The 15,750-nt window shown below is 30.7% G+C and overlaps 1 protein-coding gene across 1 annotated transcript in view; it reads left to right on the plus strand.

Moving 5' to 3' along the window:
* Positions 1-11,852, plus strand: part of LOC111637377 (STAM-binding protein-like) — a 69,352-nt gene extending 57,500 nt beyond the window's left edge. Inside the window, exons 13-14 of the mRNA XM_023382852.1 lie at positions 11,330-11,432; positions 11,541-11,852. Of these exons, the coding sequence (XP_023238620.1) occupies positions 11,330-11,432; positions 11,541-11,603 (166 nt within the window). The 3' untranslated portion in view covers positions 11,604-11,852. The remainder of the gene's footprint in view (positions 1-11,329; positions 11,433-11,540) is intronic.
* Positions 11,853-15,750: the final 3,898 nt, after the last annotated feature.

Consider the following 15,750-nt stretch of genomic DNA (forward strand, 5'->3'; position numbering starts at 1 on the left):
GAATATACTCCCGGTGCGTATTTTAAGTCAAGCCTATCTTTCCCGTTGCGGAGTAAGCTGTAAATAGATCTTGGTTTACTGTAGGCTATTTTATTATTGGTGCGAGAAGAGATTTCTCTGTATAACTTGTCAAGATGGCGGTTGTACTCTACTATTTTTCTTTTACTGTTTACGTCAAGGGAAACATCTGGGTTGTCAGGAGTATTGCGCGCACTCCTCTGTATATACGTTCGTGCTATATTATATACCAAGTTTCCACTGTATCCATGTTGCGTGGCCATTTCCTGGATGTGATCCAGCTCAGCTATGGTGTCATTCCATTCGGAATGGTGGGTGAATGCCCTCTTAGTCAACGCTTTAAATGCCGCTTTCTTATAGGAGTAAGGGTCCTCTGAGTTGGCGGGGATGAACACTGGTACATAGCATTTTTTGTAAAAAACTTTTAAAGAAATCCTATTGTTTATTAATTGAATGTTCAAGTCAAGAAAGTGTGCGGCTCTATTGCTTTTTTGGTCTAGTTTAATTTTTAGGCCATATGGGTTGTTGTTCATTTCATTTATGAAAATATTTACGTTAGGTTCTGTTCCTCCATATGACAAGGACATCATCCACATATCTTCTGTACAGGAGTATGTTGGAATTATAACGAGGGATGATTTGTTGCTCAAGCCTCCTTATTACTATCTCACATAAGTCCCCTGAAAGAGGGCTTCCCATTGGGACCCCCCGTTTTTGTATGTACGTTTTGTTGTTAAAACGGAAGAAAGATGAGTAACACAATATGTGGGCTAGCTCTAAAACGTGTTTTTGCCTAGCCAAGGCGCCTGGGTATGCGAGCAGTAAATCCCTGAACTCGCAGAAACATGGTTGGATTTTTATGGATGGTACAGCGAAACAAAGTCCATGACTGTGATATAAGTGGAGTCATTGATGCTGAGATTCCTCAACTCTTTAATGAGCTCAATGGGGTTCCTAATGCTCAAATTGTAAGTGCTAATACGGTCATATATGCGTTTGTGCATCTCATTTTCCAGGGCCCTAGTCGGTGATCTAGCCTTATCTAGGATCGGTCTGACAGATGAGTACTCTTTGTGAGTTTTAGTGAATAGACCCTGGTAGGGTTGAAAACGTTTGCCAAGAAGAATAACACTGGAGATTGAAAGGTTTTTATTCAAGTGGAGACAAAAATTGAAATATTTAAAGACATACAGGCATAAAGAATTTACCTGTACATATTTATAAGCTTGAATTTTAATGTAAACATTGAAATTTCCCTAACTAGATTTAAAACTAATATAGTGGATTTCCAATTAACTGAGACCTGTTTAACTGAGGTTCTGCATTATTCAAGATGAATTATGGAGGAATACTTGGTCAATATAAATTGTTTTACGAATCTTGGCTGGGCAATTCAAATTATTATGGACACTCTAGAAAGTTTTAAAAAGTATTTACTCTGGAGATTTCTCACAACAATACTAATTTTAAAAAAGAAATATAAAATTGTAGGTTTACATTTTCTTTAATAAATACTAAGTTATAAAGTTAAAAGATTTTTTTTGAGTTATGCTCTTCAATAAGGTCTGACTTAAGAGCAGAGTACATCAAATATATTAAAGCATCCAACACCAGTTTATTTAATAATTTATTAAACAATATGTGTTGTTTGAGTTTTTGATTATCTGAAATACTGTATGTGAAACCACACTATCTTGGATAGTCAGGATTTTACTGTATCAGAAACAAAGAATATTTTTAGATTTACATAAGTGAACAAACCTGAAGGAAATAATTGTAATTTTGGGAATGGAATTATCCCAAAATAATTTAAATATTATAGAATTCATTTTAAAATTAGACTGTATAGTACACATTTAACTCAGAATTTATTTAAACACATCTAAAACTAAAAGTCATAGTAATTAATTAATTCATTTAATTTGGTGCTGCAGTAGACAAAAATTTGCCTTAATCCAGAAAACAAAACCCTCCATGCATGCTACAATAGATCTCTACTGTTAATTGTGATCCCTTTACAAAGGTGTATTTTGAATTAATTATAGTAGTATATCCAATTTTTTGTAGTAATTAAAGTAGATGAAAAATTTAACAAAAGAAAAAAAATCTATTTATTATAAAAAAAAAAGTTATTTACAACAGACTTTACTTTGCAAGCTGCAGCTGGAACCCAGAGCTTTAATCCTTGCTATAACTAATCAAGCATCTGCCATCACATATGCATCTACTAAAATTCATATGTAATGTGATAAGAAACTATGTACTGTTTTTAAATTATTACTACTTTTTAAAAAGAAGATTGTAAGATTATCTGCAAATTAATTGGCCTATGTCTCTTTTATATTATGGATTATCTCTTCATATTCATCATTTTTTTTCATTTCTATTAGTTATTTTCTCTCTTTTCTGAGAATTTCTGCTTTTTTTTTATTGGCATATTTTTATTCTTATCTGTAATACACTAGCCTAAAGCTGTTATCTTTTTCCAATATCCAGAATTCATTTGAGGATTTATAACAGGAAATTTAAATAGAACAAGGGAATTTTGTGTGTGAGAATTTTTAGTAATATCTTTTTATTTTAATTGTTTTACATAGATATTTATATTAAGAAATGAATTTAAAATAGTTCATATGTTTCAATGGTTTATGAATAAATAGTTACACAGTAAACTCCCTTTTTTATGATCTAATAATCATTAAATCATAAAAGAGGGAGTTTACCAGTTCCTGGTGAATTATCATTAAGCAAGCCATTACTTCCTATAGGCTCAATGAAATAAGTTGCTAAATATTGATAGTTTTCATTGTTTTTACATATGAAATAATAATATATGATTTCAAGAATGATTATTATATAGAATTCTTCACTATATTTTTGTAGAAACGGCTTTGGATACAGCAATTATAATCTGTTCTGTAACTAAGACACAAAGTTCTATTTATTAAAAAAAATGCTTTGTTTTATAATTTCTATTTAAAATTTCTGGAATTAAATTCTGTTAATATTGCCATTTTATTAATTACAGAACTTTTGTTTATCTAAAAAAATTTGAATACTAACATTTATCAGTTTTCTGTAGTAACTAGCAGTTATAATTTCGTATTAAACTTTGCTTTCTCTCATCTACTCATCATACTAGACATCAGTTGGGCATTAAATGGAGAACTAGGATTTTTTTTATGTCTTTTATCTGTTTGGTTTCATTCTTGCCACATGGCTGAACCATTGCCATTGTCCTTTCTTGATATCATTGATTAGCATTCTAATGATTTAGTTCAACTTGTACTGCTAGATTTGTTTTGCATTCTGTGTAATTCTCTATAGCTTATTTTTCTCAAAAGTCTAATTTCAAATAATGAATCATATTTCATTATTTCCCTTAATCATTCATTTTTAAGCCAATAGTGTTAGTGTTTGATTCATATAGCACTGTTGATTTGCTTACAGAATTTTTAAAATTTTAATTTTTTGTGTACAAAAATAGTTTTGATTACGTTTAAATACAATAGTATTTAACGTAATCAAAACTATTTTTGTACACAAAACTCTGATTTTCAAATTGAATATTGCCACACCATAGCAATATTGCATAGCATTCATTGTAAAAAAAAATCCAACAATGAGTTGCTTAACTTTTCAGTAACATTTAAAACTGCATGTGACACACCATCTGTTACGCTATTTTATTAAAAAAAAACTTTTTATATTTTTAACCATATACAATGGAAAAAACATACTTTTGAGAGTAGAGATGAGCTTTATAAAAAAAATTGCAAATGCTAATAATGAATAAAATCATCATTAAATCCAAACCTACTCAAGATATGACACATGACCACCCTTTATCTTTCCAACCACCTTCACCTTTATCCATCAAAATTTAATAGCATTCATCCCCCTAATACAAAAACCTCCCTGCAAAATTCAGAAATTTTCAACAAAAAGCACAGGCGTTATTAAGCTTCAAACAGTGTTAACAAAATTGTGCTCCCCCCACACACACTAACATCCATATATACAGAAAATATAACCAAAAATTTTTCTGAATTTCTTGATTTTTCAAGGTACCAAGTCCAAAAAAAAAAAACAAATGTAAAAATCTTGGGGGGTCATTTTTTTTCCACCAGCCATACTTTCCCTCTATTATATATAACAAAGCCAGGAAAGAAAAAATTAATGCAATAATGCATATTAAATAAAACATGGAATGTGCATCAAATAATTTTAAAACTAAATAAAATATTTGTTATAACTAAGCATTGCATTTTAATCCAAGGGCATTGTTTTTTTGGGGATTGCAATTTGAAAAAAATACAAAGCAAATAAAAATGGATTTTTAACCAAAAACAATATTCAGCAATTCATTATTAATTTTAAATGATGCTATTATACATGTAGTTCTCAGTTAACATAGTAGATGTGCTTCTTGAAGGTAGTATGTTATCTGAGGACTATTTGTATTTAAAAATTAATTTTTACTACTATCAAATTTGAAATTTTTTTATAAACATTCAATGAAATAAAGGTCACCTTGCATTTCTTGATTTGACTAATAACATATGTGATGCAAATGAGCAGTTTCTGATATGTTCATACAGTTAATCTTGGTCTTCATCCAACCCCAAAAGCAGAAATCAAAGAAGTTAGATCTGGACTCCATGCTGGACAGAAAACAAGACTGCCACAACCAATCCATCAGTCAGGAAAGATTTACTGTATCTCAGTAACCATTACAAATCTGATACATGTTCATACAAACTTTTTTGCTTAGACTAACTCATATTATCATCTCCCAGAATAGTGCAGATTCCTCTCAAATCTTCCTGTATGACAAGTTAACAATTTGATTACAAATACATACATTACTTTGTTTTGCTAATTAATAACTGGCTAAGATAGAGCCCAAAATACTCTGGCATTTAGNGATAACATAGATACAAAAAAAAAAGAATTATAACTTTTATAGTAAAAGGTGTCATATATAAATCAAAAGTACGTATAATTACATGAAATTTTCATATAGTTAAATATTAACTTTTAAGTTAAATGCTTATAAATATTTTAAGAGTTTATTGGCGTACGTAAAAAAATTCACATAATATCTTCATGTTTCGTTGTTTTTTTACTACAGGAACATAAGTCTCAATGGTAGAATCTAACTTTATTTGGAGGCTCTCATCCACCTCAATATGCAAAATGTTAAAAACTCCTCTCTTGTGATGGCATAATTAAAAACAAAATATATTAATAAAATTGCCAGGATAAATAAATAATTATATACTTAAAAATTTTTGTGAATTTATAAATTTATTGTCCTGGCAATTTTACATCAACAAATTTAACTTGATTTATTAATGTGTATGAATTGTTATAAAACTAAATATTTTGCATTTTAACTTTTATTTCATCACCATTCAAAATCAGCTTTTTATTTAAGTTCTTGCGAAATCATTCATAATTCTAGCTTCCTGTTCATCCGAAAATAAATGAATTAAATCATACGCTCTAGTTTTATGTAGGAAATATCAATTAGATGGATGAAGAAAAATGCATAAATTAATTTATATAACTTATTTGAAGCAGAATTTAAATTAGCCAAATTTTAATTTGTTGTTTCTATAGAAAAAAAATATCATTGCTCTTAATAAAAATGAAAAGGAAATGTTGATAGTAATGCTTTAATCTTGTCTGTCTGGAGTACAAAATTCTGTTTCTAAATTTTTGAAATTATTTGTGGCATGTTAGCACCATAAAATGATGATTTAAAAATGAAATGTGTTAAATTTCTTTTTAATTTATAATTAAAACAAATGGTTAGAAAGTAACTGTAGTATAAAGAAAACTAATTCATCTTTATAGGTGTAGAAGTGTTGATGAATATATCTCGGTAACAGCTTTCTTGTAGATCATGTATTATTTTCGTCATAAAATAGTGTAATAATAATGAATTCAGTTAAAATTTATCTAAGATGATTACAATTTTCTTTACTAAATTGAATCCTATGATTACGGATGCCATGATTTATTTGCTTGGGTTAAATCTTAACATAACTATCTTTATTTATCTACTTCAACAATAATTAAACATTTTTATATGGAAAATAATTGTAGGTGTATTACTAAGAAAAAAATACGTATGTGAAGTTCATATTTCACAGGAAGACTGATTGTAAATCTTCTGTTCATATTGTAGTTTCTAAATTAAAACGTCTTTATCGGAAAGACTTTTTAAATTCAGATTAGCACAATTTAATGTTGAATGAGCTAATTAAATTTATGATATTATTCAGAAACTGTTCTGCTTGTTGTAAATCACAAATTCTATGTGATTCTATCACAATCATATTGCTTGTTGAAGTAAATTATAACATTATATCAATTATCAATTAATATACTGTATGCCTGCGCAGATAAGACAATAGTTGAATCATAAAAAAAAAAGACCCCCAAAATTTGGGGTCGTCTTAAAGGACAGATACGAAAAAAATTAGATTGAAATTTATATAAATTAAAACAATTATAAAAAACCAACAAACCTTAATTATTTACTGGTAGAGAGTAGGTTATGTCCACAAAATGGAATAACCCATACAACGTTTTTTTGTGAAATAGTCAAGGTCATTACCCAAATGTCAGTGTAAATGTTTGCAACAATCACAAGGCAGTGAGTGCTGCCAGATGCAAGAAAATAAAATTTGAAGTTCTTTCAAAAAATTACAAATAGGATATAATTTCATATATGCTATATAGTGTTGTTATTCAGATGATGATCACTAATCTAAACTAAATTCATAGGCCGTTGATAGTTTGGGGGCCGTCTTATAGGACAGATATATGCTAAAACTATAAAACTTTGTTGTTTCTTCGCAGACACACTACGGTGACATATTTCAACACTTGGCAAATTATTCACTATTTATTCAGTTGGGTCCAGTTATTTCCTATTATTTCCTATTTATTCAGTTATTTATCCAACTGAATAAATAGTGAATAATTTGCCAAGTGTTGAAATATGTCACCTTAGTGTGTCTGCAAAGAAACATAAAAATATTGTTTCAAGTGAAAACTTATGACAATTTAGACAACAGTCAAAATTTATCTTAGGAGTTTTTCTTTGGTAAAGATAAGCTGGTGCTTGGAAGTGGTACCCACAATATTTTTACCTGTATTATTTTTTTCTACATCTTGCTTCAAAGCACCAAGCTTATGTGAGAATCTGGACTTAATAATTAGNTTTAACAATAGAGTAAATAGGGATAGGGGAACATGCAACTGAAAATTAAAAAAAAATTTAATTTTAACTTATTTTTATATTAATTTGTATAATAATATATGTTAAATAACACAAACATATGCACATAGAAATGTAACATTCATTTTTTGTGATGAAGGTCCTGACTTTTCTGAAATTCTTGTTCTTTTGCAATAAAGTAGTGAAGTTTCATTTGCCACTTTTTTCTTTCCTTAAGCAAATGTCGATAGCAGAAGATCGTATCCAAAACACTGTGTTTTGCTTTCACAGTCTTTTCAAAATCTGGATCATTCGCTACAATTTGATTAATGATTTCAGTTATCTTACCAAACTTTTACTAATAAAATCTGTAGAGAAATTTTTTGGGTTCTTTGTTTTCAGAATCTCTATTTTCCAGTTCCACATGAATTTCATGTTTTGCCAGTTCTCGAAGGTTGTTGTTGGTAAGGCTCTTGTCAGAAACCTGCTATAACTCCTCAATATCCTGCTCGTCTACATCTCCTAGTCCTGTTACATTGATTAGGTTGGGTTTGGTCAACCTAATGATACAGCGATAGGCTCTTCTCATTGAGAATTCTTAGATACCTTCAGCCATAACTTCTTCCACGTTTCGTTCGTGCATTTATCAGTTAATTCTTGCCAAGCGAAGTCAATATTTCCTACGGCATCCATGATGTTATATTTTTTCCAAAATTGCACCAAACAAACATAGATTTAAAGAAAGTACACCTTTTTGTTATCTTTTGATGATTGGTTTGTGTTCGCAAATAATCGTATTACATATGAATCAATGAAATGCTGCGATAATTTAAATCAGTGTAAATTTTGAGCTTTTTTTTTTCTTAGGCTTCGAGCAGATTGCGTTATATCGAATCAGCATTAAGCGAGGCAGCGTTAAGCTGGATCTTACTGTATATAAATTCAAACTTAGCTTCTGGACACTTTCAATTATTTTCATATATAATGATAGGAATGCACTAAAAATTTTTACAGTTTTTAGTGCATTCCTATCATTATATATGAAAAAATTCAGTTTAAAATTCAGTTAAACTGAATTTTGGATAGATATAGGTTGATTTAAGCAAAATGTTCACATGAATGTGTGTTGAATTAGCAATTGTTAGCAGTTGAATTAGCTCTTGCTGAGATATTGTATATAGAACATATTTAAGGCACCATGAGAAAGATAGAATAGGAATGTCATACAGTAAAGACTTGTGTTTGCTATGGTATTGGAAAAGTGGAAATCTGTTATATGTTATAATGTGCTTGAAAATGTCACCACCCATATCAATGCACTTATAAACTCATGTTAGAACATGATGAATTACTTGCCCAAGGTCACCTTGCATTTCTTGATTTGACTAATAACATATGTGATGCAAATGAGCAGTTTCTGATATGTTCATACAGTTAATCTTGGTCTTCATCCAACCCCAAAAGCAGAAATCAAAGAAGTTAGATCTGGACTCCATGCTGGACAGAAAACAAGACTGCCACAACCAATCCATCAGTCAGGAAAGATTTACTGTATCTCAGTAACCATTACAAATCTGATACATGTTCATACAAACTTTTTTGCTTAGACTAACTCATATTATCATCTCCCAGAATAGTGCAGATTCCTCTCAAATCTTCCTGTATGACAAGTTAACAATTTGATTACAAATACATACATTACTTTGTTTTGCTAATTAATAACTGGCTAAGATAGAGCCCAAAATACTCTGGCATTTAGCCATTTGAATATGATTAAGAATAATTATCAATTTTCCATTTCAAAATGAATAACAAAAAGTAATGATATGAAGCTCTTGGGGATGTATAGTGCTGTATAGTGGGGATGTATATATACCCTGAGAATCATGTTTCTGAGGTAATTGAGTTTGAATGTTTGAAAAAATCCAAAAATGATGAGATGACAGCCACATCTACAAGCAATGTTCGGAAAGCAAAAATATTAATAAACACCTATTCATATGATTTTACAATTTTTTAAAACATTGAAACTCAATTATCTCAATGTGATTCTGAGGGTTATCACTCTATGTCCCAGCGGGCTTCATATACAGGGTGTCTCAGTTAAACATTTCAGAACTTCTAAGAGGGGTAGGGTACATCCTGATGAGTCGGAATCATATAGCAATGCAGGGTTGGAAATGCTTTCCTGAAGTGGTGATGTACACAGAAACATCATAAAGAAGAAGACCGTAGGTGAATATTCGTTTTAATAATAAATGTACAAAAACAAAAGGAACATGGGTCAAAGAAAGTGTTTGAAGTTTCTTCCACTGACTGCAATGCAGACCTCATATCTATGGTGCATGGAATTCCGAATATTCTGGAATAATCCAGGCTCATCTTGAATTTCTCTGGCAGCTAATGCAATTCTTGCAACCAGCTCCTCAGCATTGTCAGTGGGGGTGTCATAAACCAGTGTTTTCATATGCTCCCAGAAATAAAAATCAAGACATGATAGTTTTGGTGACCGAGCAGGCCAACGCACGGGACCACTGCATCAGATTTACCACGTTGGCCAAATGTGACATCTGCAATGCCATCTACCACGTCGGGAAAGCATTTCCTACCCCATGTTGCTATATGATTCCGACACCCTGTATATTGATATATGTGTAAATGTGGCATAAATAAATACATTAAAGGAATAGTATATCAATATATTTATTAAAGTTTCTACATAGGAACAAAATTAAGCTATAAATGCATTACAGAATTAAAATTTTAAGAAATAATTTTTAAACTAATCAAACATGGTTTCCTCTGATAGTATATGATTTATGCAGTTTTCTCTGTATAAAGTAAAAAATTTTTTTCATTGACTGATTAAATAAATCAGTAAATTCTAATTGGCAATACAGTATTTTATAAGTGATGATAGTAATAATAATAATTGAATTATATTTTTTAAAGTATGACTATTTGTTTTAAATAATACATATATGTATATTGTAATAGAGCCAGGTGATGATGCAGCTAAGATACACACTTGCTATTCTAGGGACTTGAATTTGGGTCTGGATGAAATCTCAAGGAATTTTTCATTAGTAATCTAGCCTGGATATATTAAACACCATCCCTCACCATTTGGCTGTCTCTTTGTAACTGCCAAACTCATAATAACTTGTTTAAAAACAAGTTGTCTTGCCTTCATGCCAGAAAGACCAAAAGGCCTAGAAGCCTTTTGGTCTTTGTGGTATGCAATAGTCTGAGGTCAGTCGTATTTACAGAGACCAAGGCCTCAGTATCTGCATGATTGAGTGGAGGAGAAAAAATAAAAATTGTAACTTTATTATTAAGGAATATAAAAAATGTGTATAATTTTTATGCAAGGTGATTGATCTCTCATATTCCTGTACTGAAGTTAAATGACATTTTTCTGTATAACTGTACAGAAATACTTCATTTCAAAGAAACTGAGCAAAAAAAAAAAACGTGATGATTATCAATTCCTGTTAATAAAGTATATCCTGTATGTACAAAGAGGAAATGATATCACACTTTTTAATAATTTCTTAAATAATATTTTATTTAGTTTTTTTACACAATTATGTTATTAGGATAAAATGTTTAAAAGAAAATTGCAAAGAAAGTCTCTCAAGTTTGAGAACATATATAAATTGAATTTCTCTAGATTTTAAGTAAAGAATTAATGGATTTTGCAGTGTAAATTTATGTATTTTTGATAGCACCTGTTCCTTAATAATGAGTCCAGTGTTACTAAATTAGGATGATAATAATTGATCTAGGATTCTTCTTCAAAAATGTAAACTTTTCCAGTAAAATTTGAAATTTTTTTATAAACATTCAATGAAATAAACACTGTAAACTGGATGCTCATTTTAAATAAAAATTAAAAAGTTATTGAGTGGTTTGTATTAAAAAAAAAGCATTTCAGTAATTTGTAGAATATATTTAACATAAGCATGGTTATCTTTAAAAAGTACAGAGCAATATCTCATGTCATCTGAACTCTCTCTCACTTGGTTAAATATGAAAATCCAACGTGTTTTTAGTCATTTACACTTTATTTTATAGGACAGGAATGTTTTCCTTGACTCAAGATTATGGCTTAGATTACATAGCCAACTGTCGAGAATCAGGATTTCATCCTCATCCTAAGGAGCCACCCTTATACGAGGTAATAAATGCATTTTTAAACACGTCTCTGCTGAAAAGACTTAATAAATTTTCTTAAGATTTGAAAGTAGGGCATATTCACTAACTTGTTTTTTTCCCCTTTTTGTAGGAATGCAGTCACGTGGAGCTGAGCGAAAGAACGAAGGCCATAGTGGTGGATCTGAGGAAGTAGCGCAACATTTTTTTTGTTTTCACCCTATCAAACGTTTCTACTTTGATACCAAAATTCTTAAGTTGTAAATTAGCGGTTGGAAGTTAAATAAATAAATTTCTTCATTGCGCTCCTCTTACCGTTTGGCGATCGTCCTCCAACTTAAAATTGTACATATAAACGTCGTCGGATGTAAAATTTTCTATTTAAGACCGACGGCTGTCTTCTGTTTGATTATGTTAATTATCAGAATAAATTATGTGGCACTTACAATGGTTTCTTTCACGTTTGTCCTTTCTCAATGCGCATCCATAAACACTCATTAGCCTAGAAAAATTATCTCTATTCAGTTAAATGCCTACAAAACCTTGGAAGATATATGTTTTAACGATTACGTATGTCTTAAACTGCAAATTAGTGTCGTCTTACGTCGCCATTGTGTAAACATTTATAAATGAAGATTGTTTTTTTCTTAATTCAGCATTTGAAAGTAGGACATTACGTTTCCTAACGCTCCCTTTTTTTTCGTTATCAAAAAGAAACATTCCTGAGCTATCGGCAAGTTTTCCTTAATCTCTGTCATTGGCTAGAAAAAACGAATTAAATACTATGATTTATGCCAGTTGTATTACCGTTGAAGTGATGATTTACAGATTTTATATTTCTTGTCATCCTGATTAGTTTTGTATCCTGGAAAAAACTCCATTGATTCAAGTACGATTCACATACATAAATCCAAACGTTTTAACAATGTTCTCGTGATATTTCTTTTGCCTTGCTGTTGCGAAAACTTTTAGTTTTGAAATATGATACATTATCAAACTTTTATATATATATATTTTTGTCAGTAGTAAACTACCATTAAAGATTGAGAATTCGGAGCGAAATAGTCTCTACAACAATAAAACCGAGTTTTATACACTTTAATATGTCAATTTAACTCGACCTTAGACGAGTTTAATGACTTCGTATCGTTTTATCTACACGAATTTTAGTACTTAGCAATTTTGTGACTGTAATTCTTCCGTTTCTCCGTGCATCCGGATAAACGGGAGGAACGTGTTAGAGAGAGAGAGAGAGAGAGGAAGTGATACCTTCGCTTCTCTTGTTTTATTTTAATGTTTTATAATCGCTGCATCGGTAAAACTTAACTGAGGAGAAATTTTCCGGAGTCAGCATAGTTTCCGGTCCTTCCGATGGATTTCCGGTCGTATCGAGCTGTTAAGACGACGCCAGACGAAGATCGATACGCACAATTCGAAGATAATAATCGGATCCGGGACGTTTTTCCATTAACTTATCTATTTATAACATTGAGGTTTAAGAATAGCCAGTCCAAACCGATAAATCGAGAGGTGGAGAGCCTCAGGCGGCCCGTGACCCACATAACCGATTGCTTAAGCTATTTCGTTTTCGTGCCACTTTTCCTAAATTGGGTTTGGAGGAAATTAACACCGAAATTATCGAATGTGGAAACCATTTAACTCCCTTAATCGTTTCGTTCTATACTTTTTAATCCCTTCTTTGGCGCCCGTTTAACCCGGATCTACGAAAGAAACTCTTTTACGTTAAGTTTAAACACGTAAAGAAATAATTTTAGCCATCGTACACTCGTCTCTTCGATGTACAGCGCGCCTTCTGACAACAGCGAGATGGGTACATGGTACGGACGATTTCTCCAAATATTTACTTTTTTCGTTCGACATATCTTAAGATCACGTTTTCTTGGAAAGCTTAAGTCGTGCCGTTTCGAAATATCCAGGCCGACGGAATTTAGGCTAAACGCGAGTAGAAATGTGTAATTAGATCGTTTACGGGGAATCCGAATCTTTTTGGAAAAAACCACGCCGAATCCCGACCGGATGTGGATTTTACCGAAAAAATCATCGCTCGGTTATTACTTCCGGTTTCGCTCACATATTCGAAATTTAAAGGAAGATGCGAATGGCCACTTTTATCCACAGAGGAATTTATGCGTAGCCTTAACCGTGACACTATCGTATTGCGTAACGTTAAGACGAAGAAGTAGTTGAAGCAACCTCTTTTTTCTAGTGTAGATTCGTCGCTTAAGAAGTGAAATGATTCTAACAAATGAGATAACAGTTTTAAAGATTAGATAATAAGTTATCAAGCTTTGTTTCGAGTCAACCGGAATCACAAACTTCAAGTGAGTAACAGTTATTATTATTCTTTAGCGTGCTTAAAGTGTAATATTAATGATAATAATAATAATAGAAATGTGATTATAAATAATATAGACGTGTTTAAAAGAGAATAAGATGATTCATTTTGTGTAATTTATGTAAACTGTAGCATTACTTCATGGATTACGTAATTGGTGATTATAGACTTCAAGTTCAATTAGGATTTTTTCTGTTTATTTTGTATGGAGCGGATATAAAAATACTGTTCATCTCATTCCTTTGTTCTGCGCGATATTCGGCCTCTATTTTTTAAAATAACTTTTCAACATCAAGCTATATCTTTCTCTTTCTACCTCCTCTTCTAAGAAGTAAAAGGCATGGTTTAATCTTGACAATCTCAACACTTTTAAGAGGAAGAATTATGATTTTTTTTTTTAAATAAAAAAAAATAATAATTGAAAGTATAAATTGTATTGAAGATTAATTTATTGAAAATTTTTCAAAATCTGACATATTTATTGCACCATTGCGAAAATTTTTACGATATTTCAAGAGTTTAACTACTGTTACCACATTAATATCCTTCGTATAGCGAATAGAAATTTTAAAATGTGTCAAAGGTTTTTAACGTGTTAGAAATCGCGTAAAAATCTCATTATAATATTATATAACTTGCATGACTTGAATTATTTATTGTTACATAAATTGAAGAACATCAAGGAGGTTAATTCATTCAAACTTAAACTAGACCCAAAAGCTTTCAAAAGTATGTAATTGTTCTGAAAGATTTAGGAAGAAAAAAAAACCACCTACGTAATAGTTGCAATTAGTAACGTAGAACTGGACCGTGGGTTATTTTGTAATAGAAAATACAAGACAGCAATACGTAAACATATGTAATCTCCGATGAACGTGTTTTCAAACAGATGTTTATTAACGGTAATGCCATGTAATGTGTAAGAATATTTTATTAAATTATATTTTAGAAAGCTTTGCGAATATGAATTACAGACTGATTTTATCTTGATCAATTAAGAAAATACACAAAAAGAGCATATAAAAATGCAATAAAAACCATTATAAAAAGTCTATTTTTGTAGCGTAGTAAACACTAGTATTGTGTTTTATTCCAAAGACACATGACAAATTTTCCATCAAATTCCTTTATTAGTTGAGTCGAATAAAGGAATTTGATGGAAAATTTGCCATGTGTCTTTAGAATAAAACACAATACTAGTGTTTACTACGCCACAAATATAAAACAGGACACGGTTTCAAAAAACAAGTCAATTTTATGTTTAAACGTGCTCCTAAGGTTATCGAATTCATTAAAACTCGAAAATCGCAATCATTTTTTTCTTGTTTAACTCTTCCTCATCTTTGAGATCTTAATAAAAATTCATTTCGAATAATATTCCAAATACAAATGTTAATTTAATACACAACAATTCTTTATAGTTACGAACTTAAATATATTAACATACTTGATTGGATTATGACAATCAAATTAGTTCGTTAGGAATTTCATTTCAAATACTGTAATTGCTAAAGGGCATTTCTCTATGATTTCAAAATAAATAAACGAAATTTGCTTATTAAAAATATGGCATGGCTTCAATATTTATAATATATTAAGAAAAATATTAGGAGCTAAAAAAATTACTTAAATTTTGTAATTTTTCTGTAATATATTTAATCATTCGTGGAGTAAAATTGTTTCGAAAAAGATCCGAGTCGCGGGTTCCTTCATATTTTTACAATAGTAACCAAAACAGTCTTCTTTTTTAAGTAGAAAATTAAAACTCTAGTGACCTTTCATTTTGAAAAAAAACCATGGAGAAACGTTTCGGTTCTTCTAACCATATTAATCTTTCAATGTTTTCATAAAAGGCAGAATTTACTGAAGAAATAAACGATTAGAAGATCCAGAATTATAGCGAAGTTGCGGCCGAAGTTTTCATCTGTAAAACGTGAACGTCGAACGTCGAGCGCTGCTTACAAAATAGCGGCGCTCGACGTTCGAC

Source organism: Centruroides sculpturatus, unplaced genomic scaffold (assembly GCF_000671375.1).
Source record: "Centruroides sculpturatus isolate CEXI.00-Female unplaced genomic scaffold, Cexi_2.0 scaffold1158, whole genome shotgun sequence".
In the NCBI taxonomy this organism is placed as follows: Eukaryota; Metazoa; Arthropoda; class Arachnida; order Scorpiones; family Buthidae; genus Centruroides; species Centruroides sculpturatus.